At 41.7% G+C, this 26,818-nt stretch overlaps 1 protein-coding gene across 10 annotated transcripts in view; it reads right to left on the reverse strand.

Moving 5' to 3' along the window:
• Nucleotides 1-26,818, reverse strand: part of LOC138807721 (protein kinase C theta type) — an 84,591-nt gene that overhangs the window by 11,769 nt on the left and 46,004 nt on the right. For 9 of the 10 annotated variants that reach the window (XM_069993512.1, XM_069993508.1, XM_069993510.1 and 6 more), the window contains 10 exons: nt 23,754-23,916; nt 21,829-21,860; nt 21,647-21,732; nt 20,169-20,298; nt 14,945-15,054; nt 13,509-13,626; nt 11,938-12,101; nt 6,879-7,052; nt 3,182-3,273; nt 502-564 (listed from right to left, as the gene is read on the reverse strand). In XM_069993512.1, the coding sequence (XP_069849613.1) occupies nt 502-564; nt 3,182-3,273; nt 6,879-7,052; nt 11,938-12,101; nt 13,509-13,626; nt 14,945-15,054; nt 20,169-20,298; nt 21,647-21,732; nt 21,829-21,860; nt 23,754-23,916 (1,132 nt within the window). Of the gene's footprint in view, nt 1-501; nt 565-3,181; nt 3,274-6,878; nt 7,053-11,937; nt 12,102-13,508; nt 13,627-14,944; nt 15,055-18,217; nt 18,537-20,168; nt 20,299-21,646; nt 21,733-21,828; nt 21,861-23,753; nt 23,917-26,818 lie in introns of those variants that run through there. The other variant, XM_069993518.1, reaches the window with a different exon arrangement.

A 26,818-nucleotide genomic window follows, 5' to 3' on the forward strand; every position in this document is an offset into this window, starting at 1 on the left:
AGAGGGGACACATGAGGGAAAGCAGGACTCAGGTAGCAGGAAGGGGGGTGAGGGAGGAAGTGGGAGGAGGGCAGAGAAAGGGAGAATAAGAACGAGGACCCAATTAAGTGCAGAATAAGACTAGAATCTCCATGCATTTTCCTCCTTGCTTGTAGGCAAATCATCATTCTGTATAGTCACGAGGAGCAGCAGGTGTGTGTGAGGAATGTTCTTCCATAGAAACACACTCACAGGCTGGCAAGCACAAAGATACATCCAAGAGCTTAGTATTTTCTTTTTTTTTTTTTTTGCCCAGTCCTGGGGCTTGAACTCAAGGCCTGTCCCTGCGCTTCTTTTGTTTAAGGCTAGTGCCCTACTACTGGAGTCACAGAGCCACTTCTGGCTTTTACTGTGTAGGTGGTACTGAGGAATCGAACCCAAGGCTTCATGCATGCTAGGCAAACACTCGACCACTAAGTCACATTCCCAACCCAATATTTGTTTTCAAAGAGCATAATTTACCTATAGACAATTCCTTTGGCATGAAGGAATTGCAGGCCCAGGATGATTTCAGCAGCATAAAACCTGAGGTGTGGAGGGGGGAGAGGGTGAAGAGAGAGAGAAAGCCAAAATTCAGCATGAATGCATGAACAGAACAAAATACAATCCACTTGGTCTGATCTGTGAGGTGTGGACAGTGCCAGAATAAATGGTATTTGCCCATAAATGTTGTCAACTTTTTTTTTTAAACAGGGAAAATGTCACTCTGTGTACTCTTATCATAAGAGATCTCTAGCCTCAGGTTTCAGAGTATGAAACAGAGCTACCCTCTCCTCCATCAGAGATTCTTCTTGCATTTTATACTACGCTTGTCCTGACATTTTTTTGCTAATTAAAACTACATAAATATTGACTATGACAGCATAGCACTGCAGGAAAAGAACTTGTCCCTTTATTTCAGACTCTGCTTGGAGTTCTCAGACCGGTCACGTAGGCTCATGGCAAACAGACTTGGTTGGTTTATTTTCATATTGACAATGTTTAACCGTGGCCAGGACATACACGCCAAGAGGTAGAAGAAAGGAAATGAGGAGATGGGAGGTGATTAGTCACTCCTCATCTTCCATGGTGACAGGCTTAACGGAAATGAGTTTACATCAGACACAAGGCAGAGCTTTCTGGAAGGGAAATTTGCTGGGCGAATTCTCATGAGAGAATGCATTAGGAGTCCCTTTTGGAAAATGCTCAGGACATAATAGATAGAGAGCAGGTGTCCAAGGTGGATTCCTGTTACAGTGCTGGACAGAGGATTGGGCTGACTGGATGGATGACTTCTAATGCAATAGCACTCATTAGGTGCTTTGCGGAGGTTTTCTGAAGACTGCTGGATCACTAGACATGACAAAGTGTCAATTTCAGTGAGAGTTTTGTAGGAACTGCTGGACTAAGTCCATGTTCAACCTATTTCATGTTCAACTTCAACCACTCAATATGGACATGCAGAATGGAAGGAATAGTGAGCAGCAAGTAAATAGTAATAATAATTAATAATGATGATAATGACAATAATAATAAAGAATAATAGCAACCTAGCACATGACTAACATTTTATGATTGCTACCAGTACTGGGGCTTGAACTCAGGGCACTGTCCCTGAGCTTTTTTGCTCAAGACTAGTGCTCTACCGCTTGAGCCACAGCTCTACATTCACCTTTTTGGTGAACTGGAGATAACAGTATCATGGACTTTCCTGCTCAGGCTAGCTTTGAACTGTAATCCTCATATCTCAGCCTCTTGAGTAATTAGAATTCTAAGCAGGAGTCCCTGGTGCTTGGCTTCAAAACTACCATGCCTGTAATCCTAGCTACTCGGAGGCTGAGATCTGAGAATTGCAGTTCAAAGCCAGCCCAGGCAGGAAAATCCATGAGACCCTTATTTCCAATGAACCACCAAAAAACCGGAAGTGGTGCTGTGATTCAGAGTGGTAGAGCACTAACCTTGAGCTGAAAAACTCAGAGATAGCACTCAGGCCCAGAGTTCAAGCCCCATCACCACCAGCACCACCACCACCACTACCACCAAAAAGCCATACAGTTAGATCTCTATTTATTATTATCTTTAGGTATTTGTGCCAAGAAGTTGCCAGGACTTCACTTTTAAATGAGCACTATGGTGCAGCTCCTTACCACGTGATGGTCAGGGTGGGTTTACTAGGTGGGAATTAGGAGTCAAGGGAAATGGCGCCCGCAGGTGCTGTGGGACCTAACTGCAGTCTGAGCAGGTCAGCACAGCCCGCTCTATTTCCCTTGCAGCTGCACCTTCCTGATGCCTTAAAAAAGGAAGAATTATTTTCAAAGAGACTTAGTGTCTCTTCCCATTTCTTGCTTCTCATGCACCAGGAGCCCAGATAGATGCTTGGCATTGAACGTCCCACAAAAGGCCTCAGCCAAATGTTTCATCCCTCAGCCACCTTGAAGATTCTGTTCTTGTCAGAGGGCAAGTATTTGCTCCCGTGCTCAATTATTTCAACTAGGGTGGGAAGCCAAGTACAAGTTTTGTTTTTTTTTTAAATTGTGAAAATAACGTACAGAGGGGTTACAATTACACGGGCAAGGTAATGAGTACATTTCTTATCAAGCATTGTTGCCTCCTCCTTTTTGTTTCCCTTTCCCTTCCCTTCCCATCTCCTACGTACAAGTTTTTTAAACCACGGAAAAAGGCATCAAAACAGAGTCAAAGTTCACTCTTACAAACTGGGAAGCCACTGACTGGCTTGACATATTCTTGCCAAGGGTGTACCTGGCCCTGATTTGTAGACACGCCAAATGAAGAAGCAAGGAGAAACTATCTCTGGGTGCTGGTGGCTCACGCCTGTAATCCTAGCTACTCAGGAGGCTGAGATCTGAGGACTGCGTTCAAAGTCAGCCTGGGCAGGAAAGTCCATGAAACTCTTATCTCCAATAAACCATCAGAAAACCAGAAGTGGTGCTGTAGCTCAAGTGGGAGAGCACTAGCCTTGAGCTGAAGAGCTGAGGGACAGTGCTCAGGCCCAGAGTTCAAGTCCCACGACCGACAAAAACAAAAAAAAAAAAGAAAAGAAACTACCACTTGGGAAAATATTCTGTGGGCACCAGATATGCATGGATGGACAAGACCAGAGACCCCTCCCTCCCGCACCCCTGTGCTCTGTGGAGGCTCTTACGTGGCTCTGGAGAGATCGAATTTGTGGCAACTTTGAATATGGTACATCAAGTCCCCACCGTTGAGATATTCCATCACAAAGAAGAGGTTTTCCTGAGAAAGAAACAAAAAAATCCCAAATTGTAGCTTCTTTCATTAAAAAATATAATTTTATTTTTATTATTAAGGTGCTGTACAGAGGGGTAATCATTTCATGAGTCGGGGAGGGAAGACATTTCTTTTTGGACAATGTCATGGCTTCCTTTGCTTTCCCTCAGTTTCCCACTCCCATCCCTACCTACAAGTTAGGTAGTTCATTGTTTATATAGTATATTCTGAATACCATGATTGCATTTGTTCGTCCGTCCTTCCTCCATTTTTGTACCCCTTTGTCCACCAAAAGACAGCAAAAGGAATAAAGAGAAACAAAACAAAACAATTCTCCTCCCCGCCAAATGCCCCCAAACAAACAACACCAGCCCTACCACCACATCACCACCAACTAAAACCCACATTTCCATTTCCCAGAATTTGTTTCAATAAATAGTAGTTGAAATGGTTGGAAGCCTCATGCCTTTGAGTTCCTCCCTTAAGAGTATAAAGTGTAGCTTCTTTAAAAAAAAAAAAACAGTTAAAAAAAAAAAAGAAAACCAGGATGAGCTTTTAAACAGGTTAGAGAATTTCAGCTGAACCACGTTCCATCTTGAAATTGCCTAGGGAAAGGCTGTCAAAATCATTTAGCTGATTCCACCACTGGAAATCCTAGTGAGCTGCTCAGTAACCTCTCTTTGAGAGCTATGCCATGATCCCCTGCATGGAGGCTGGTCTCATCCACACTCACGGGACAATGAGACTTTGTGGAGCATGGAATCCATGTTGATAATACACTTATTGAAAGTGGTCAGGTGTGAGATGGAGCAAAAGATATGTAGGTCAGCACCCTGGGTCTCTGACTCAAGGCCAAGACACAGAAAGATGAAACACTCAGTAAATCCCACTGACCATGCTCTGTGCATGTTCAGACTGTGTCACCCATCAAAGATAAAGGAGACCTGGGCCCTATCTTTGGGAACTCTAATTAAAATTTGCTTTGTTATCCTGCTCGTCCTTAGGTCAGAGGGCAGCCAACTGTCTGAGAGAATGTGGTTCCTAGAAGACTAGCTCCCCACTAGCGCCCCCAAGGGGCAGCACTAGATGGAGGCTGGGTGGTCTTCAGGTTGTGAGACAATATTACTTTAACCCAAATGGTCAGTAGCTCCGTGAGCACCCTGAATTTTCCAGGGATCTTAAGAATCACAGAATTAGTAGCCATGGAATTGGGGATGTTGGGCGTGTCCGTGCACGCATTTGCACCTAAAATAATCTCACGTGGATGACTTTTTAACAGCCTTAACCTTTACAACTCCACGAGAGACTCATCAGGGCCTAGGAGGAAATGGTACCAATGGAGGTGTGGGCCCTCAGTGACATTCACTGCCTGCCAGCTTCCCCGCAGGTGCGAAGTAATGACTTGAGTTGTTTTTTTAGGGCCAGGTCTCTTATGTCATTCTAAGCTAAGTGGAGCCTGTGGTGTCCGTATCCTCTCTTTTCAGTTCCCTTGTTCCAGGTCTCTGCCAGAACACTGGTATGTGGGGAGGTTCAACAGCAGAAGTAGGGTTCACTTCAGGGTGGACTACCCTAGGATATCAGCCTTATGCTCACATATTAAAGGCACACAGATCAGCTTGTTCCCCTAAACAACGTTTGAGTTGATTAGAGACTCTGAGAGCTGTGCTTCTGGCATTCACACGTCTGTGGCTGTGAGAATGATTCAAGCAAGACCACAGAGCTGGCCAAGCACATGATTGCTGGGAACAGAGTTCGGGGTGGGAGGAGGTGTGTGTGTGTGTCCCACAGGCCAACCTATAACACTGTGTGTTAGTATGCTCACACCAGCATGGAGTTTCTTACGTATGGTGGCAATTTGGACTGGTGGAGTGATTTTGATTCTGAAGTAGTTTCATTTCTTCCTGATGTATTTAGCGGTCAACAAAAACATCCTAGAAAAATTTTTGTTTTTTTTAAAAAAACTAAGGATTCACTGTCAAAAAGTCCCAAATAATTGTTTGGGTACGTTCTATAATTGTGTTGTGCTGTGTGTGTGTATGTGTATGTGTGTGTATACACGTGCATATAAGGGAGAGAGACAAGGAGGGAGAAAAATGGCATTCTGAAAATCAGCCAACTCATTTATTAAGGCCTGTTTGTATTTCTCCTGTGAACTCTAATTAGTCAAGCTGCTCTCTTCCATGGACTCATTAGGGAGTGTTAGAAATAGCCCTCCTGAGTTTCTATAGGTCTGTGCCCGGCCAGAGGGATTAGAGCCGAGTTGGCAGTGACTCCCTTAATTGTCCCATTGGGTCTTCCTGAATTAACCAACACAGTTATTTTCCTTTACAACAAAAAGTGCAAATAGACCCCTAGTCATGAATTTTAAAGTGTTTTCCTTGATGTGGTTAGATCTCTGAGGAGAGACAGCCAAGTAACATCCTGGGCTCCTCTACTTAATTACAGACACTTGTAGCCTAGGGCAGTGGTAGGGCGTGGGTGGGAGGGTAGTGGAGGGGGGGGGCGGGTTGCTTAGTCCCTTGGGACTGCTTGCATGCCCTTATCTGTGAAATGGGGGTAATAATAATGGCCACTACTTGGAGTTACTAGGAAGATTAAGTGAGCTCAGGCTTTGGCTCATAGTAAGTGATTTATAGATCTGAGATGTCACTCTATGTGTTACTCTAGTTATTGAATACAGTATATATGCTGAGAAATGCATATTTCACCAGCTCAGGAGAGTCCTAGGACTAGACAGAATTTTCAGTACTATAAGTTTGATGACAAAATGAGCATTTTCTACTGAATATTTTAAAAGTATTAAGTTCTCACTACTTATGAAAGGCAAAGGAAAAAAGACATTCAAAATTCTATCTGGAGTGCTTTTGAATCCAAGAGCTATATATTTTCCAGTTGTCAGTATATTTTGATGTTATTTTATAAGTAAAGGAAATCTTCAATGAATTTTACTTCTTAAAAGTGATAAGCTGGAGGCTCACACCTATAATCCTAGCTACTCAGGAGGTGAGATCCGAGGATCTTGATTCAAAGCCAGCCTGGGCAGAAAAGCCACGGTGAGACTCTGATCTCCAATTAACTATCAGAAAACTGGAAGTGGTGCTGTGGCTCAAAGTGGTAGAGTGTTAGCCTTGAGCAAAAAGAGCTCAGGGACAGAGTCCAGCCCCCAAGTTCAAGCCCTACAACTAACCCCCCCCCCAAATTCAATCAAAAGGGTCAGGGGGAAGATGAATAGAGAGAGGAAGGATGAATACTGTCATCATATTCAGTGTACAGGTGTGAAAATGGAGTTAGGTAACTTGAGGGTTGGGAGAGATGGGGAGGGGAGAGAATGATAGAGGTGGTGAAATCAATTAAGATACACTGTACTCCTAAACTGACATTTTGAATAGAATCCCCTTGTACAGCTACTTAAAGATAATAAAAATATTTTTAAAGAATTCAAAGGAATATATCCATGATATTTAGGAGAGAGGGAATGTTTTGGATGGAGGGACCAAAGGTAGAATGAAGCAAGTAAGAAGGTCAACATAGATGTAAGAGCTTCACGACAGGCCTGGCACGTGGGACAAGCTGGGGTGAGGGTTGGGAGGATAGCCAAGCCGAAGCCATACCTTGGTCTGGAATGTACAGAACATGTGTGTTAGAAACGGATGCTCCCAGGCCAAAGACAGGACCCTCTTCTCCACCATGGTGCACTCCACATCGTCGTCCATCAAAACCACATCCTTCTTTAAGGCTTTGATTGCAAAGAATTGATTGCTTTTCTTGAACTCTGCTAGGAAGACCTAGAAGGAAGGGGAAGAAACAACTTGGTTTTAGAATTTAGATCTCCTACTCATTTAAAAACATTTTTATTGTAAAGGTGATGTACAGAAGGGTTACAGTTACATAAGTCAGGTAATGAGTACATTTCTTCCCTATTCTCTCCCAGGTTTTCCCCTCCCGACTTCCCCCCTCCCACCAAGTTGTATAGTTCATTTCCAATATAATGTCTAGTGGGTTTCACTGCTGAATTGGTTCACCCTTTGTCCCACTGTTTCTGTGCTTCCCCTTCCCCTCCCCAATCAGATAAACTTATATACAAGACATAGGGTACAGAAATAAAAAAAAAAAAGTGACAGAAGGGAATAACCCAAAGAAGAAAGAAAAGAAGAAAAGAAAAAAAGAAAGAAAAACCTAGAACTGAAAAAAAAATACCATAAAAAACTCTTGGCGCTCATTTTGATTAACATCATTTTATATGATAATAGTCACATAGCTCTTGAGCCTTGGTGATTAAGAAATATTCTCCTTTAAGGGCTGGGATATAGCTCAGTGGCAAAGCGCTTGCCTAGCAAGTGCAACGTCCTGGGTTCGATCCCCAGTACCAAAAAAGAAAAGACAAAAAAAATACAGTTAAAAAAATAATATCCTCCTTTGTTCTCACTGTGTGAATGTTTAGTCTGCTGTTTAATTAATCACGTCCAGGTGTAATTATTTGTATTTTACTCACCACTGGGTTTCCTTAAGATTTATAGGCACATTCTAACAGATGCTAGAGGGGATGTGGCCAAAAGGGAACACTACTACACTGTTGGTGAGAATGTAAACTTGTTCAACTACTCTGGAAAGCAGTATGGAGATTCCACAAAAGACTACACATAGAGCTTCCCTATGACCCAGCAATCCCACTCTTGGGCACCTATCCAATTGACCACAAACCAAGCCACACTAAAGCCATTAGCACAACCATGTTCTCCTCCCTCATTAAAGATGAGACAGAGTGCTGAGAGAGATCTGTGTTGGACAGGGAAAAAGGTGCCTCCTCTAATCCCCCTCCATCCTAGATGGATGTTGGTGAGCAGTTAACCTGAGCTCCCATTTCCTTACGTGTAGGAGGAACTAGTATTGCTGTATCTCCTAACTTACAGGATTATGGTAGAAATCCAGTCAGAAGCTACATGAGAAAGTAGTTGTGAACTCTATTAACATTATATTAAAACTATATTAAAACACCTGCCATTGGTTTCTTTAACTGACTTTTAGAGAATGACAAAGTCAAGGACAGCAAACTAGTACTGACTCACAATGTGTCTAGTTTTAAAATAATCTTGTATGGCTCTGTGGCTAGGTGATAGTTGGCTTGATCAATAAAATGGAGCTAAGATGAGAATTCAAGTAAATGAATGATGCTTCTAGCTCCAGGAAACACGGCATGTGTTCTTCTAGACTTAAAAGTGGATTGAGATCAGGAGTAGCCATTATGCTGAGAAACCCTATTTTTCATAGGGAGTCAAACAGGAAACACAAGTTTCATAGTGTTCTTGGTATCATGAGAAAGGGAAAAATGACAGTCCCATTTGGTCCTTCCTCTACTGTTATCTGTGTGCAGGACTCAGTTCCCAGAGGAAAGGGGCATCCTGCTGTGGACATTTAGTTGAGAAACTCTGAGTTTCAAGCCAGCCCTGGGGATATTTACTGAGGCTTGTATGAGGCTTGTATGTTTAACTGAATGTCTTTCTTATTAACCTTGTTCAAATGTAGAAATTCACATGGGAACTCAGAAAGATAAACATTTCATTAACAATTAAAAGTACGCTTTTGGTAATTGCTTCTTTCAGTAAAACATCCTAAAACCAGTCATAACTAAGAAGCTGAAAAGGCAATTTCCATCTATATTATGTGCTTTCAATTTTTGGTAACAGGTTATAATTGGACATTAATTGCTGCTAAATTATAATAAAGATGGCCTGTAAAATTGCTTATTACACTCAGATTAACACCAAATGAGCCTGTGGTGGTTCATATTATTGTGGAAATGAGCTGAAAGAATTTGTGGATGCTAGACACTGAGTGCAGGGCAGGGAGATTTTTGTGGAAAAGCAATGCTTTGGGTGTTTAAATCCAAACTTACTGGAGCACAATCTCATAGAGCTATGTTGGCTGCTTGGTAGCATTTTAGTTTATTATTCAATAAACAGGGTAAAGTTTCCTGCCAAAGTCTGATAAGCAGATGCTCAGCATGATGTTGGCTTTGGATGAGCAAATTCATGGACAGGGGTCATGTGATGGAGTCATGTGACTTGGGGGTCATGTGACTGGGGGACCATGTGACATGGGATCCCATGACAGTAGTCAAGTGACCGGGGTCACATGATAGAACAGTGCTGGAGGAATATCAATATCAAACTTCAAACTCTATTACAAAGTTGTAGTTATAAAAACAGATGATACAGGGCTGGGAAGGTGGCTCAGTGGTAGAGCGCTGGCCTTGCATGCTCGAGGCCCTGGGTTCGATTCCTCAGCACCACATAAGCAAAAAGAAAAAAGCCGGAAGTGGCGCTGTGGCTCATAGTGGTAGAGTGCTAGCCTTGAGCTGAAGAGCTGAGGGACAGCGCCCAGGCCCAGAGTTCAGGCCCCACGACCGGACCCAAAAAAAAAAAAAACAGATGATACAGGCACATGAAAGGTCTGAGGACCAATGGAATAGATTCAAAGACCCAGAAATGAACCCACAGATTTATGGCCACTTTATCTTTGATAAGAGAACCCAAAACACAGGATGGAAGAGAACAGTGCAGAAAACTGAAGTTAGATCCTCATATATCACCGTGTACCAGAATCAATTCCAAATGGATTAAAACTTCAATGTAAGACCAGATACCCCAGACATATTAAAAGAAGGCATAGGGAAAACATTAGGGCTCCTTGGCACAAGTTGAAACTTTCTATGTAAAGGTACAGAAACACAACAAATCAAAGAAAGGTTGGATAAATCAAATGGAACAGTTTCTGTGTGGCAAAGGACATAACCAGCAAGATAAATAGAAAGCCCACAGAATGGGAGATCTTAACTAGCTATACATCAGACAAGGGCCTCATATCAAAAAATATACTTAGAACTCAAAAAATCACTCCCCCCCAAAAAAAACAAATCCTCAAAGAAACAACAACCCCATCAATAAGTGAGCTAAAGACTTAAAGAGAGACTTCTCCAAAGAAGAAATAAAAATGGCTAATAGACTCATGAAGAAAGGTTTAACATCTCTGGCCAGATCAAAGAAATGCAGATCAAAACCACATTGAGATTCCACCTCATCCTAGTTAGAATGGCCATATCAAGAAAACGAATAATAACAGATGCTGGCAGGGATGTTGCTAAAAGGGAATGCTACTACACTGTTGCTGGGAATGTAAACTTGTTCAACCACTCTGTAAAGCAGTATGAAGGGTCCTCAAAAGACTAAACATAGAGCTCCCCTATGACCCAGCAACCCCACTCCTGGGCATTTACCCAAATGACCACAAACCAGTCTGCATTAATGCTACCAGCACAACCATGTTCATTGCAGCATTATTTACCATTGCTAAAATATGGAAATAAACCCAGATACCCTTCAATGGACAAATGGATCAAGAAAATGTGGTATATATACACAATGGAATTCTTTGCTTTCACCAGAAAGAATGTCATTGCCCCATTCATAAAGAAATGAAAAGCTTGGAAAAAAATTATATTAAGTGAAGTAGCCAGACCCAAAGAAATACAGCTGCATGGTTTCTCTCATTTGTAATAACTAGAATATGTCTATAAATCTACAAGTTAATCCAATGGATAGTAAAAGACAAATAATTACATTTGGACACAATTCAACAGCACTCTAAGCATTAACACACTGAGAAAAATGGAGGATGTTCTTAGGAGAGGATCACAATGGCTCAAAAGCCATGTGCATATGACCATTATGGAAATGAACTCTAGGAAATGGATATAAGAGTTTTTTAATTGTATTGTTTGTAGTCATTTCTTTTTTCTCCTTTGGTTTGTTCCCTGTTGTCACTGTTCTTGATTTCTGTAACCTTTGTCTTGTATATATGTTTATCTGATTTGGGGAAGGGTAGGGGAATCAGAAATGGTGGGACAAAGGGTGAACCAACTCAACAGTGAGACTCACTAGACACTATGTTGGAAATGAACTTTATAACTTGGGGCAGGGGGAAGGTGGGTGTGGGGGAAGTGGGAGAATATGAGTGAGTGACACTCTTCAAAAAGAAATGTACTCATTACCGTATGTAACTGTAACCCCTCTGTACATCACCCTTACAATAAAATAAATTTAAAAAACTAAAAAGAAAAAAAAAGGTCAGGAGAAAGGCTTCAGAAGTAACCACCCTAGCAGTCATCTTGAGTTGGACCTGTGCCTTCCAGGGCTGTGTGAGACTAAATATCTATCATTCAAGCCACTCAGTATTTTGTGGTAGTAGCCTAAACAAACCAACCCAAGCTTGAAGATAACTGGTAGACACACACAAAAAAATACAGATGCTATAAAAGGATACTCCAGGCTGGAAGAAGAGGCGATAGAAGACAAAACAAAACCAACAAAATGCCTGTGTGAAACAAGAAGTAGACAAGGCATCTTTCTGTGTCTTTGATGCCCAAAGATACCAAGCTCATGAGTATGTGGGGTACAGGCGTACCCTCAGCACAAGTGGTTTGGGGGACAAAGAACCCCAGGAAGCAGAGGCTGCCAAGGCCCTACCGTCCCTATGTCTCCATCGCTTCTCCCAGCATTTCTGGACCTGTTTTCCCACACCATCTAGTCCCAAGAGTTTAGTCTCACACACCCAGGGCACTGATCTTCCGTCTCTGCTGTTTAGTCCATAGAATTCTACGGTATACTAACGTACCTTACCAAAACTTCCTTTCCCCAACATCTTGTGCAGAATAAAATCCTCGATTTTCAGTTTCATCTGCTGAGATGGTTTTTCGATGTTCAGTTCAGATTGTGGATGATGGCTCGTTATTTTATCTGCCCCATCCAGTGGTGACTCCCAGGAGATTCCTTGAGGCTCTGCAAATGACAAGTTGGGGTTAAATGCCATTCCTGAAGTTACCATCAGCATCTCTTTCCCACTCCCCATTCTGAGGCTGCACCTACAACGAATGTGGTATGTCAGGCAGTGTTAAGGCCTCTCTTATTTGTGAGCCTGGCCACATCGTAACCAATGAAAGACAAGGAACTTTTTAATCCTTTCTAGAACTATCTGAGCCTAGGCAATTGGGAAGTTTAATCCAATCTGAAGACGTGGAAAGACTAAAGAACTTAAAAAAATACTTTTAATACTATCAGATCTTGGACCAACAGAAATTTTAATCCAATTTGAAGAAAAAGGATTCTAAATTGTCAGTGTGGCTTAGGAGGGATAGGGTGGGGAGGGGAGGGTGGGGAGGGGAAGGTGGGGGGTGGGTGGATGGGTGGGGGGGGTGGGGGGCAGGAACAGTGGTGCCAATTTCCATAAATCACTCCAGAAATGGGTGTAGGGAACACGTGAAATCCAGAAGATTGCTACAGAGAGCAATTGCATTATTCATTAGTCTTCAATTCAAGATGCTATGCTGATCTTGTCTAAAATGCCATCTTCCTCACTGCTTGGTTCTTCTGAGATCTAATTTAAACCTTACTTTTAGACTTTGTATACCCATTTAGTTCTTGCCCAATGCCAGAAGCCATATAGAAAAACTTTTTATTTTTTCTGGCAGGAGATTGGAGGTATGGCTCAAGTAGTAGAGCACTTGTCTAGTAAGCACAAGGCCCTGAATTCAAATCTTGGTACTGATGAAAGAACGAAAGAAAAACTTTTGAAATTTTCTTCATATTACAGTATTGTTACATTATTATAATATTGTTGCATTACTTCTACATTTAAAAATTCATTCACATTCTTTCTTAACTCCAAGAGTGATATTTTACAGTGCATATTGAAACAATTCAAGTCCAAGAATCAAATTGTGGGGAAAATAGGGGTGTGATGTGTGATATGTGTTTAGGGCATTGGGCCTGGCCATTCTTTTTTTCTACCCTTAAATTTCCTTTAAAAAAGTCTTTCAGGTACAGAATATGTCCAACTCCTGTAATTTTCTGACCATCTTACTTTATGATAGATTCCTTTCTACAATACCATTTAATACAGACAGGAAGTAAGAGTATAACTTTCTAAGGAAGGATTTGCAGTTTTTCCTCCAGATCAATTCTTCCTCCCACCCTCTTTCCCCAGAAAGATTTCCTAAGAATAGTCGTTTGATTTCCTTTCTGAGAAATCCCCGCCTCTTGGTTAGTGGCTGAATCTGTAATCTTTAAACAGGAAAGGGCTGTCAATTGAACCAGGTGAACTGAGAGTTTAAATCCATAGAACAAAGGTTAAGGCTGATCAAAAGTAGTGATTGACATTGATTGACAGTGGACCATTTCGACAGCTACCTCTTTTTCCAGGGGTAGGGAAGTTTGGTTGCCTTGTTTCACTTCGGATGGAACATGGGAGACCAATTTCGACTGGACCTTCTCGGAAGATGAGTTCTGAATCTCTTAAGGAGCGAGCCTGGATAACAGACAGATAGTCAGATGCCTAGCCGTGTGCCATGGGTGGGACAGCTCAGTTTGCTGTTTCTGGGGACAAAAGCTATTTAAGATTCCTCAATTTAGGCCTTATGCAGTGGCTCACACTTATAATCCCAGCTACTTGGGAGGTAAAGATCGGGGGGATTGCAGTTTGAGGTCAGCTTGGGCAAAAATCTTAGCAAGACTGTATGCCTGTAAACAAGTTTGGCTTGGTGTTGGACATGTGCAATCCCAGCTACAGGAGAAGCATAGGTAGGAGGATTACCAGCTGAGGTCAGTCTGGTCTAAAAGCATGATACATCTAAAAAAATGACTAGAGGTGTGGCTTAATAAAGCAAGTACAAGGCTCTGAGTTCAATTCCTACTTCTCTTAAAGATTCCTCAATGCACAGCATGATTAAAGCTCATCTTTGTCCAACACCCTTTGAATTCCTTATCCCCTGAGAGTTTTTGTATCCAAGCCACTAGTGGAGAATATACAACTACTTCAAACTTTTTGGGACCAACTGAAATCTTTCATGTTCTTGATGTCATTCTACAACAAGTAAGAACTGGTCAGTGGAGAAATAACTTCCATAGGCCACAGCTACCCTCAAAGAAGATTTGTTCTTAGAGGCAGGAGTTCAGGGAGTATGAAGGCATAGGTAAAAGTCATCGTGGACTCAGTACTCTGAGGGAAAAATGGGAGACAAACCCATTAAGTAAGTATTTCTCCCCAAGCTATTACATAGTCCTTATCAGTTATAAAATGAGTAATAAATACTCAGTGACTTTAATAAATTCACGTCATTCTGCCCTTCCTCATCTCACAAATAATTTAAGAACTCTCACTCCTGTGGCTCACACCTGTAAACCTGGTTACTCAGGACGTTGAGATCTGAGAATCATGGCTCGAAGTCAGCGCAGACAGGAAAGTCCTGGAGCCTCTTATCTCCAATTAACCATGAAGAAGCAGAAACTAGAATTGTTGGCTAAGTGGCAGAGTGCCAATCTCGAGTGGAAAAAGCTAAGAGAATTCAAGCCCCAGTACTGACACCAAAAACCCCCCAAACAAGCAAAAAAAAAAAAAAAAAAAAAAAGAGAGAAAAAAAAGTTTTCTTAAAGATCCACACAATACAAATGCATGGATTTAATAAGCAAATGCCTCAAAGGGGAGGATATTGCCATGCAGATGCAAATGAGGTCCCAAAGGAGCTGCTCAAAATTACATTCCTTGACATTCTGTAAGTCTGCTACAGACCAGAGAGCAAAAGATTTGAGGTGACATAGGGGGTTTGCCAACTCCACACCTTCCCTACCTGCTGGGTGCTTTCGATCATTGCCAGTGCTTCAGCCATAAGCTTCTGGTTTATGCCACATAGGTTGGCCACTTTGGTCTGGCACCGGTGGTGGACGTTCATGCCACATGCTGAAAGAAAGAAAGGGGGCAGTGAGCAGGAGGAAAGAACCCACCTGTGCTTGGAAATGGCATTCTCTTGGGGTAGGACCAGAGTCTCTTGGCTCAGGAGGAAAGTCTATGGTCAGCATGCATCCGGGTTGGGCTATGTCTCTCTGAAGGTTATAGAAAGTACTGGAATAAAGAGAGAGCTCTCTCCCTCCCCGAACTATGTGGGGCTATTCTATCTTCCAGGCTGAAGCCTCAGTTTACAGAATGGAAATTGAGAATGGATGGTGTGTGTGTGTGTGTGTGTGTGTGTGTGTGTGTGTGTGTGTGTGTGTGTGTGTGTGTGTGTGTGTGTGTGTGTGTGTGTGTGTGTGTGTGTGTAAGGGTGAACTGGATGAAAGGAAAGGGACCTGGGGTGTGGGGTGGGGCACAGCCTTGAGCCAAGGCTGGTAGGGAAACAGGACAATCTGAGTCTCTTGTGAATAGAACTGGGAGTATGGGTAGGTAGAGACCCCAGGGACTTTTGGTTATTCACAGGAAATTTTATTTTATTTTATTCTAGATGCATTTGAAGGGAAAAAGTAAAATCTTTTTTTTTTGAATCCTTTCTTTGGAACACCACCACCAAAAAAAAAAGTAGCATAAAATGAAGGGACATTTGAGTCTTGATACTCTTTTCCCTCCTATCTGACATCCTTGATGGTTTGTAAACACAGGCCCTTAAGGTAGCCACATCGACTTCTTTCCAGCTGGCTACAGGGATTCATACAGCCCCAGCACAGCTTTCTATATGCCCTTCTCATCCCCCTGTGGATGCCCTGTACAGACCCTTTCCTTTGGTTACAGCTTGCTTCTCTACTTTGGTCAATGGATGCCTTTCCAGCAGCTGTTCACAAAATGCAATGCCAGCTGGGCGCTGGTGGCTCCCACCTGTGAATCCTAGCCACTCAGGAGGTCTTGTCCATATGCTCCCCCAGTAACCATTAGAATCCTATTGAAGTGCATTTCAAGGTAATAAAGAAACTGGTATTTCTTAGATGTTGTTTTTTGTTTTTGCCAGTCCTGGGGCTGGAACTCACAGCCTGGGTGCTGTCCCTGAGCCTCTTTGTGCTCAAGGCTAGCACTCTATCACTTGAGCCTCAGCACCACTTCTGGCTTTTTCTGAGTTGATAAGAGTGTCACAGACTTTTCTGCCTGGGCTGGCTTTGGACCATGATCCTCAGATCTCAGCCTCTTGAGTAGCTAGGATTTATAGGCATGAGCTACTGGCACCCAGTGAAAATGGTATTTCTTGCACTTATGGGTTAATGGTTTAAATTTACATCTCTGATACAGTTATAGAAAGTAGCTATGATATGTAAACATGTCATATGGATCATATGCATATATGCACACATTAATTAAAACATTAAAGTATGGTATGTGCAGGGGAGAATTCTAGTGGTGTAATTCCTTTGAACAATGAACTTATTGTCTAATGATCTAAATACCAGGAAGCTGGTATTTGGGGTATCAGGAAAAATTGAGGAGAAGAGGGGCAGATGAATGAAGAGGGATGGGAGGATGCAGTCATAATATTCTATGTAAATATATGAAAATAGAGCTAGGAAAACTGAGGGTGTGGGGTGGGGTTGGGGGGGATGGAGAGAATGACTAAAGAGGTGACATTGATCAATATACCTTGTACACATTAAGTTGTACACATTGGGTGCAACTTCTTCAAGATAATGAAAAATTTAAAAAGAAAGTAGCTCAGAAAAAGAGACCCATGTTTCCTTTCACTCTTGTACGTCAAAAAAGACCTTTTTCCCCTTTTCTTTCCTTTGGAAAGGAAAAGAAAGAGAAGTGGGAATCGCTCTGGCTGTGCTAGGCAGAAGGTCCTATCTTGCACAGTGAGTAGACACTAACGACCATACACAGCCACCTCCTCTCCAAGGGCTTTTGAGCAAGATTCCTAGCACCAAGCCACACTCGATATAAACAGTGTAGCTCTGAGTCCTTATGGATCAGCCTAAAGGGCTAATTTCCACTTCTGTGACCTTGATATCCTCCTTGGATGAAGTGGGGAGACAGGGATGGGTGTTCTTGTCGGTCAGTGTGAAAACGATTACATCTCATTATTCCTTTCAGAAAACCCAAAATTATGTTTGTTTGTTTTTTTTTAAAAATCAACATTGCAATGAACAACAACAAACACATAAAGATTTCCAGACGCTAGCTTAGAGGATTGAAATGCAACCAGTCTCTTGCTTCTACTTAATGAAACTAAATGTGATAGAATTAGGCAGAAAAGCCTGTCAAATACACCCTTTTAAAATCTTATCAGCTTATTAGTAATTTGTGTTCTGAGAGCCTAGAACAGAGAGTGTAACCGAGTAGGTGCTCCACAAATACAACTGTGACATACACATTAAAATATCTAGGTGATATTTTAACAGTTCTCACCTTTAGTTTTTTGTTTGTTTGTTTTTGTTTTTTTGTGCCGATATTGAGGCTTGAACTCATGGCCTGCGTGTTGTCTCTTAACTTTTTCACTCAAGGCTGGCGCTCTACCACTTGAGACACAGCTCCACTTCTGGCTTTTTGCTGGTTAATTGGAGATGAGAGTCTCACGGACTTTCCTGCTCAGGCTGGCTTCGAACCGCGATCCTCAGATCTTAGCCTCCTGAGTAGCTAGGATTATAAGCATGAGCCACTGGTGCCCAGCCTCACTTTTAGTTTTATCAAGCCCTTACTTCTTTGGATAATTCATCATAAAGCAAATCAAATAACATTTTCTATGTAAATAAGCATATTATTAGTCCCAGTGTATATGCATAGATATAGCCACAAAGATGCATTGGAAGCAAAATCTTTTATATATATTCAAAATCTCTAGCAGAGTAAAGATGATGTTTGTTTTTTTAATGATGGAGTCCAGAATTCTGCATGATCCTTATGTCACACTGAATCTATTTACTAGGGTTTAGGTCTTGGATGGACTGAGCCATGATTTTCTTACTTATTCTTGCAGTGCAAAGTGTGACACTTATCGAAGAGTGGGTAGAACTAGATTGGCATTTTACTTAGGCTGGCATTTTACTTTGCTCTTAAAATGGTAACCAGATCTACGCTTGTCTTAGATGGGCATGGTCAGGAAAGAAAGACCCTTGCTCTCATGGTAACATCACGAGTCTTTGTTACTAACCTAGGAGGTGGTAACTGGATCTCTGTGAGCTCAAATAGTCCCTTCTGATGGCTATTTTCATGGGAAATGTCACAGAGGAAAAGAGAAGACAGGGTAAAAACTAAGGGACCCTACCTAGGAAGTTAACTTATAAGGAAACAGGCAAGAATGAGACAAAGAACAAGGGATGAAGAGAACTGGAGAAGACAAGAAGAATCAACAGATGAGGGCAGGGCAGGTGGTGATCAGCAGAGTGGAGAAGACAGGGAAAGTTTGGGGGGGTATTAGAGGTAAGAGTGGAAATGAAAAGGGGAAGGAAAGGGAGGGGAGGAGAAAGGGGAAGGGGGGTGAAAGAAGAAAGGGAGGGGAGCTACTTGAAATAAAGAAGGTACAGGGAGAAGGGGGAGAGAATGGAATGGAAAGGAAAGAATGTTAAGGGAAAAGAACGGAACAATACATTTTTACAGATGAATGTGAAATAATGCTAAGGAATCTTCGGGGAAGTTCTAAGCTCTGCCTTAACTATTAAATAGGTGCGCAGGCCAGTGAGAAGTTGGTTGCTCTGGTTGCTGTTTGTATAGTTAGAATACTTGGACATTTTCCCCCCCATGAACTGTTAATGGTATTCTTTAGTGTATCCTTCATATTCATATTTTGCTCAGGAACAGGTATTTGGACAAAAGTAGACAAGTGTTTTTGTTTTCTTGGGCATGAAGGGATTGTGGAGGTTGTTTCTCACCGATGACCAGTGGCCACCTTGGTAGTGATGTAGACCCTAACCCTTTCCTCCATTTGGATGTCACTCTGAGCTCCACCAGGTACACAAGCACTGTCCAGGTAAGGAAGGAGAGACAGGGCAGAGTCTTTCACCTTTAGTCATGTGGCTGTAGTACTTAAGGAAAGGTAGTCCATGGCATAAAGTAGGATTGCAAAAAAGAAAAACAGAAGGTTTATAGATTTAGTGTAGCAAATAAAATGTCTGTGTTATGGCTTCATCAACTGAGTTTGACTTTATCAACTAGGCCCTGCACCTGCTCTTTCTTTTACCCAGAAGGCAAAGGTCTATTGTGTGTGTGTGTGTGTGTGTGTGTGTGTGTGTGTGTGTGTGTGTGTGTGTGTGTGTGTGTGTGTGTGTGTGTACTGGGGCTTGAATTTGGAGCTTTGTTTTCTCTCTGGGCTTTTCCATAACTAGTTCTCTACCACTTGAGCCAAACCTCCACTTCCAGCATTTCACGGATTAACTGGAAATTAGATGCTTTCCCTGTCTGGCTCTGAATCAAGATCCACAGATTTCAGCCTCCTGAGTAGCTAAGATTCTGGGCATGAGCCATGGGTGTCCAGTTTGTCTATTTTTTGTTGGATTATTTTTCCTGCTTACTCTTTGATCCCACCAAGACAGCATTCCAGTCTTTGAAGGTGAATGCCTTGATAACAGGAGGGAAACTGAATTGTTCTTTCAGGGTAGGGCTGAGTGGCCACCAGCAATAGTAGCATGAGCTCAGCTCTGCTATTTTTCCAGTCCCAAGAAAAAAACAGGCAAGGGAAACCGGTTCCCAGGGGTTGGACTCTGGCCCCATCCTGGGCTCTATGTTAAACCATGGGCAGACATTCTAGGTTCAGAACCCACCAAGGAGAGAGCAGTTTGGGTCAGAGTGGAATGGAGTTCTGGGAAGATGAGTGAGGTAGAACAGAAAGGCTGACTTCATTAATCCCCAAGATTGTGTTGGTAGAACCTAAGGTCATAGGGGCAAACTTTTGATCCCCTGGTCAACACTGGGCTGTTCCTGCCTTCTCTGGGATGTAAGGAGAAGGGCATTTTGGAGTGGAAAGAGAAGAGTCCCAGTGGCATACGGTGTCAGGAGGCTGGCATGCTTCATCCCAGGTTTGCCAGGCTGGTGTGGACATTGTCCCTGCTCATCACCCCCACCCCCTCCACCCCCCACCATGCTGCTCCGGGCTACACAGGACTCACCATCACACTTGAGCCCCTGCCTCGCCAGGCCCCACAGCAACGTCCCACAGTGCTCACAGAACGTTGGGCTCTTGTAGTTGTAGACTTTGAAGCGGTGTGGCATGTCGATCTTGAATCTCTCCTTGTGGAACTGGAAGAAAAGCAGTAGGTGTGTGACCCTGTGCCCATCCCTGGCTCCCAGCTTTCTAGTATCCTCACAAACACTTGAGCATTGTGAACAGAAAGCTGTCATTTACACATGGGCAGCACGAGTGTGGAATCCATCACAGACGCTGTTGGACCGTCTAGTGCCTGAAGAAGACTGAGCGCCAGGGCCAAGGGTCCTGTCCAGGTAAGGACAAACATACCATCTGCATTTGTCCATCAACATAGCCAGGGATCATTCCAGAAAGAAGGGATAAGGGAGGGACATTGATCCAATGGGAGTTAAGAAAAACATTGCTCCCATTTAAACAAATGAAACTGCCCTTCCTGCTTTGGTAGAAAGATAGCCTTTTCTCTCTCCATCCAGAAGAGTACTTCATGGAAGATGTTCTAAACACCTCCTCTAGAACAAGCATCTTGTCTCCGCTACGTATTTGCTTTCTTCATAACATTTAAGACAATCAAGACTCAAATTGTTTTGTTTTCCCAAGTTGCAATTTCCAGGAGGATGAGAATGATTTTGCTTTGTTCTGGGCTATACATCTTTCATAGTCGAATGCTTTCTATGCTAGGTACACAATGAATATATGTTGGATGAATAAGAAAAGGATAGAAGAAGAAAATCAAAACATTTCATAATGACTTTCTTATCTCAGTTTCCCTCTTATATGAGGTAAAAATCTAACCCGTCTTTACACTACACCTTGGCATTCATTCTGAAAGGAATATTTGCTTCTTGACATATGGATTATCTTTCTGTCAGGATCTTGTGCTAATTTACAAAATGCTTATGTCTCTTGTATTTTGTAATTGCCTTATTTAGTCTTTTTAATGCATTTTAATTTTTATTGTAAAGGTGACGTACAGATGGATTATAGTTACGTAAGTCAGATGCAGAGTACATTTCTTTTTGAACCCTTTCCCTGGCTCTCTCCTGTCCCCATCTACAAGTTGTACAGTTCATTTTCACCATAGTGTCTAGTGCTCTAGCTGTAGATCCTACAAGATGTATTTATTTATAACCAACTATCTAAGTAGGCTTTCTGGAAAAAGCCATGTTGGTTTTATTACCTCCCTTCCCACCCCTCCCCCACCTCGGCTCTGGAAAGTACACCTTTTTCTCTTGGAAATTAAAATTCATATTTGTATTTTTTATTTATTTCCTAGTTTTGATAATTCAATCAATATCATTACCGAAAAGAGTTCTTAGATTGACATTCATTGATAAGGCTACACATTTAAGTGTAGGCATTATTAAAATCATGAACCATAAAATTAAATGTCAAGATTAAACCAGGTATAGGATAAAGAGAAGAATGTGGTTAGGTACGTACCATAGTTTCTCGGCTATTGATAGCTGATCCTGTGCACTTCGCTATCACTTTATCGATGCACTTCTTGTGAATTGCTGCATTGCATTCTGAAAAGGGACAATGGCAACTTAAGATCTGCAGGAGTGAAGGAGCAGCTGAATGGGAAGCAGAATGGCAATACAAGAGAAGTCCGTTTTACTTACGTCGACACTGGTAGCCCTGTTTGTTCAGACCCCTGTAACAGAGCACAGAGCACAGACATGATTTATTTGGTTGGTCAGGTGAACATCAGGACAAAAATATTTTAGACTGAGGGTAGGGATGGGAAGAGGGAAAATGAGGGAGAAAGATGGAAGGGGTGACATCCATCAAGATGTATGGTACTAAGTGAAGGGTAAACAAAGGAGGAGGCTGCAATGCTTGGTAAGAAATGTATCCATTATCCTGCCCATGTAATTGTAGCCCCTTTGTATAGTATGTTCTCAAATAAAATAAAATACAATTTAAAAAAAAAAAAGATGTATGGTACTTACAGCCTGATTCGTGGAATTGGAACCTCTTTGTGCAACTACTTAACCCCCCCCCCCCCATTTTAGAGATAAGCAAGATCTCATGGTTTCCTAAAGCCAACACGTTTCTCTGATTAATTTGATGATAGCACTCCCATACATTATCTGCCCAGAGTAGTTTCTAAGTTTTAAGTTGCTTTTGTGAAAAGTGTGACAATAAACAAGGAGATGTTGACTTCCCTTTCATTCTTATATTTTGTAAGCAGGTATGGGATCAATGCTTGACCAAAATTCACCAGAGGCTCTTAGCAGTCAATTTCCATGTCCTAAATTTAAAACCCAAATCATCATCTCACTTGAAAATGCATCACTAACAAAGGAGGAGGTAACAATGCTCAATAAGAAATGTACTCATGACCTTACTCATGTAACAGTAACCCTTCTGTACACTATTTTTAAAATAAAAAAGTATTAATCATAAAAGAAAATGCATCACTTCTCATATACCCTTTGCTAATGTATAGACAATGATGTGTGTAACACATTTTGTTTCCTCTGTCTGTCTGAGAACATTTGCAACCAACAAAGCTCAGTGTGAAGGCAGATTCCAGACCAACAGTCATATGAAAAATGAAAGCAGTTCAAGTGATTAGGTTAATGAAAACCCACCCAAATCTATGTGACTCGTGGATTTGCTGGTAAATTAGGACTTGTACATGAACTGATTCTGGTGCCCAGGGAGAAGAGCATCTCCTGGCAGGCACAGATGCTGAGACCAGAAACTGGAGTGAATTCAATCTCCAGTCTCTCATCACCTTGGTTATGTGGTTACTGATGCTTCAGCTGATCTCTGAGGTGAAGACACCCTAGGGTCTCATTGAAATTACTCATTCCAATGGGAAAATGCCATCTGTTGCAAACAGTGCAGTGGGGATGGTGAGGCAGAGGAAGTTTTGACTGTAAAATCATAGAAGCATGGTTAACAGGAGGTACTGCCTCTTTGGGTTCTTTCCTCTCATCCCTAGCAGCCTCTCATTTAGTCAGAAATTAAAAATCCTTTGGATTTTGTTATGGTTGGGATCTGAAATGTCCTCCAAAGGCTCGGTTCTGAGTTGTGGTGTCATTAGAATGGATGTCACTGAGAAAGTGATTTTGAAGGGGATATCAGTCTCTCCCTGTATCCCTCTCTCCATTTACTTCTCCTTCTCCATCTCCATCTCCCTCTCCCCTTTCCTCTCTCCCTCTTTGCTTCCTGTCCACCATGAGATGGGCAGTTCTTCTCGGTCCTGCACTCCTTGCCATGATATTCTGCCTTGCCATAGGTAGGACAAAGCAGCAAGATAAAGCAGTGATACACTAAAATCTCTTTGTGAGCCAATGTAAACCTTCCCATTGAGTGTCCCAGGTTCTTTGCCACAGTGAATGTTAACTAAGACAGACCTTGAGCCTGAGTGGAGTTGGATCCACAAGAGCCACTTTGTGTTAAAGTCACACCCCTCAGATCTTGGCAGTCCCTGTACGGTTGTTGTTTCCCAGCATGCCACACTTGATAGATTAAGACAAAATGGGACAAAATACCCAACCCAGAGCTTGTAGCAGAACACTGCAGTTAACCGTACCAGACAAACTCATGGCAGACAGAGCAAAATGTGGGTTGTGGGAAAAAGGTGGCAGTGAACTCGTGACACTTGACGTGGTGGACTTTGGCTTGTTTGATGGCCCCTCGGCGGTGGTGCAGTGAGAAGAAGCCTTCGGTCTCAAATTCACTCATGTCCTTTGGGTCTGCAGGGTGAAAACACAGCAAAGTGAAGCTCTGGGATGCGACAAGCTCAGCTCAAGAGGGAAGGGTGAAAGCTGGGTGAGGAACAGAAGTGGACAGAAGTGAATCCAAACAGTTTTGAATCACTTACTCTGTCTGGCATTTTGTTTTGGCGGGGGGAGGGTAACTATAAAACTAGCACTGAGCACTAGTGAAATTGCCAGGACTTAGCCGTGTGGGTAAGATGCTAGGTTTCTTTCCTTGAGTCTACAGTATGGAATTATTTTAGGGTCTGTTATCAGAGGATTGAAACGAAGTTGAATTGCTGCTTCCATCCTTCCATTCCTCTTTGAGTGGTCTTTCTGCTTTTAAAACCGGAAATCAGAACTTTTTTCGGTTTAGCTGGAATTAGGAAGAATACTGCTGTGATTGACAGCAAATTGGGTACAGACTTAATCTGTTTAGACAGATTGAATTGTGCTATGTGTGTAAGCAAAAGAATTCGGGGAAGTTGCTCTGTTCTGGTCAGTGTGGAAAGGTCCAATAAATTAAGAGATCACTAGACTTGGAAAGAAGTATGTACGTTATCTTGTGTATTACCTAGTCATCTATATCAGTTCATCAAACTCACATGGACTCCGTCTACCTTGAGCTCATGGATGTTGGTGATGGTACTTTGGATACTTAGTGTTTACAGTGACCTATCCCCAGATTAGGTTTCCCAAAAAGTCCAAAGAATTCTAAGATGGTAGAGTTCTGAGAATGACCAGCTAACACATAGGACCCCAAAGAGCAAAAAATGGCAAGGTAATCATGGTTAAAGAGTCTGATCACGTAAGAGGGTATAGCATAATAAACAGTAAAGAAAAAAAAATCCCACAAACTCATGACCGTGCCTGAATAAAGGATTATAAATGCAATCATTGTAATGAATAGAATCATACTTTTGTAATTTCTTAAAGATTTTTGAATCACTTACTCTTTTTTTTTTGTATATATAACATCTAGAAGTTTAGTGAAGAATAAAAGTCTATTGTGTCTTAAAAGTAAAAAATGTTAGCTGGATGCCAGTGGTTCATGTTTGCAATCCTAGCTACTCAGGGGGTTCAGATCTGAGGATTGTGGTTCAAAGCCAGCCCAGGCAGGAAAGTCTGTGCAACTCTTATCTTCAATTAACAACCACAAAACAGGAAGTGACGCTGTGGCTCAAGGTGGGTAGAGTGCTAGCCTTGAGCACAAAAGCTCAGAGACATCACCAAAGCCCTGAGTTTAAGCCCCATGAATGACAAAAAAAGGTATAAAATGTTAACAATATTGAAACTTTCATTATGGCTATGCCCTGGCGGAGGTCTAGCAATGCAAATACCTTTGCTAATGTGCCATATTTTCCCATTCCTGACAATGTCTGGGCTAGAAACTTACTAGACAAAAGAGAGACTGTGCAGGTGGAATTCTCTCCCATAGATACCCAGCCCAGTTTCAAGATACAGTTTAGACCTGACATCTTCTCTATACTCCAAGATAGAGGGAATTCCCAATAATTCTCTAGACAGTTCTGTGGATATGCTGTCATTTTTTGTCTAGTACTTTAAAGCTATGTAAGTCAGGTTATTGTAGTTGGACCTAGGCAGAAATAAGCTGGCTTTGGTAGATGAGGTGTTAAATGAAGGTCATAGAGCCTCCTATCAGTTTTGGCAGATCTATTTTCAATTTGTGATTGTTACAGTATGTCACTTCCTAGTAAGATCTGATTCATTTTTGGTTTGATCAAGACACAATGAAATGAAATAAGGTATAAATATATGACTGTAAATTCTACATAGTGTGTTTGTATATATTAGACTGCTTTAAAATTTAAAAATATTAAGAAGGTTTAGAAATGAATTTGTTTCCTTGCTTGCTCTTTCCTCTGATTTTTAAAAATCTCTAACCATTTTAATCATCATAAGAGAGTAAATACATAAGAACACAAATTAAAAAAATTTTGGTATTGTATTTCTGAAATAATTTGCTCTTCTATTTGTTGGCTTGAATAAAGCCATTGGTTTAAAAAGATGTTTGGTTATTTACTTTGTACCAATGACTCCAAATATTACCAAAAATCATTTAATTGAAGGGTCACCTGTTTACAGTCAGTCAAAATATAAGTGTTTCTGCAAAGCTCTGAAGTAATTGAGCATTCTGAAGAAATCTTAGATATTATTCCTAACTCTTGAGCCTCTATGGTCACCCAGGGCAAAACAGCATATTCAGGAAGAGCAGCTAAGTACAAGAGGCAGTGTATGACAATGTAGAGTAGACACAAGGACACAAATATTTTTAGGAAGTAGGAAAAGGACTTGCTAAAAAGAGACCAAAGAGAAGCAGCTAAAAAATTAAGGGGAAGTTGGGTGCCTATGGTCTACACTTATAATCCTAGCTACTCAGGAGGCTGTGATTGAGGATCATGGTTTGAAGCCAGCCTGGGCAGGAAAGGTCATGAGATTCTTAGCCTGAGTTCAAGCTCCTACACTGGCACAAAAAATAAGAGGAAAAATGGAAACTATCATATCAGACAAGCCCCCAGAGAATGTGGCCCTCAGCATTGTGTGGTATCAAGGAAGATGAAGGATCAGAAAAAGGAACTTGTATAGAAGGCTGATATACTTGGAGGAAGCCACTTCAGAAAACTGATCTCACTGTAAACCAGACTCTTAAGATTGAAGAATTAAAACCTTAGTGAAAAAAGGGACTAATACATAGTCATTATGACTAATGCTATGTCTCCAAGAAATATTACAGGAAAAAAAAGTAAAAAGGAGGTCAGTAAGAAGGTTAAAAAGAGAGTTTATTCAAAATAGGGGAAGAGGCCTTAATACAGCATGTCTTGGCAATGCAAAGGAAACCACAGTCAGCAGGGATACTAGATTAGAGAGGAAGTGAGTT

The sequence above is a fragment of the Dipodomys merriami genome, unplaced genomic scaffold (genome assembly GCF_024711535.1).
Source record: "Dipodomys merriami isolate MVZ:Mamm:240054 unplaced genomic scaffold, mDipMer1.0.p SCAF_429, whole genome shotgun sequence".
NCBI lineage: Eukaryota > Metazoa > Chordata > Mammalia > Rodentia > Heteromyidae > Dipodomys > Dipodomys merriami.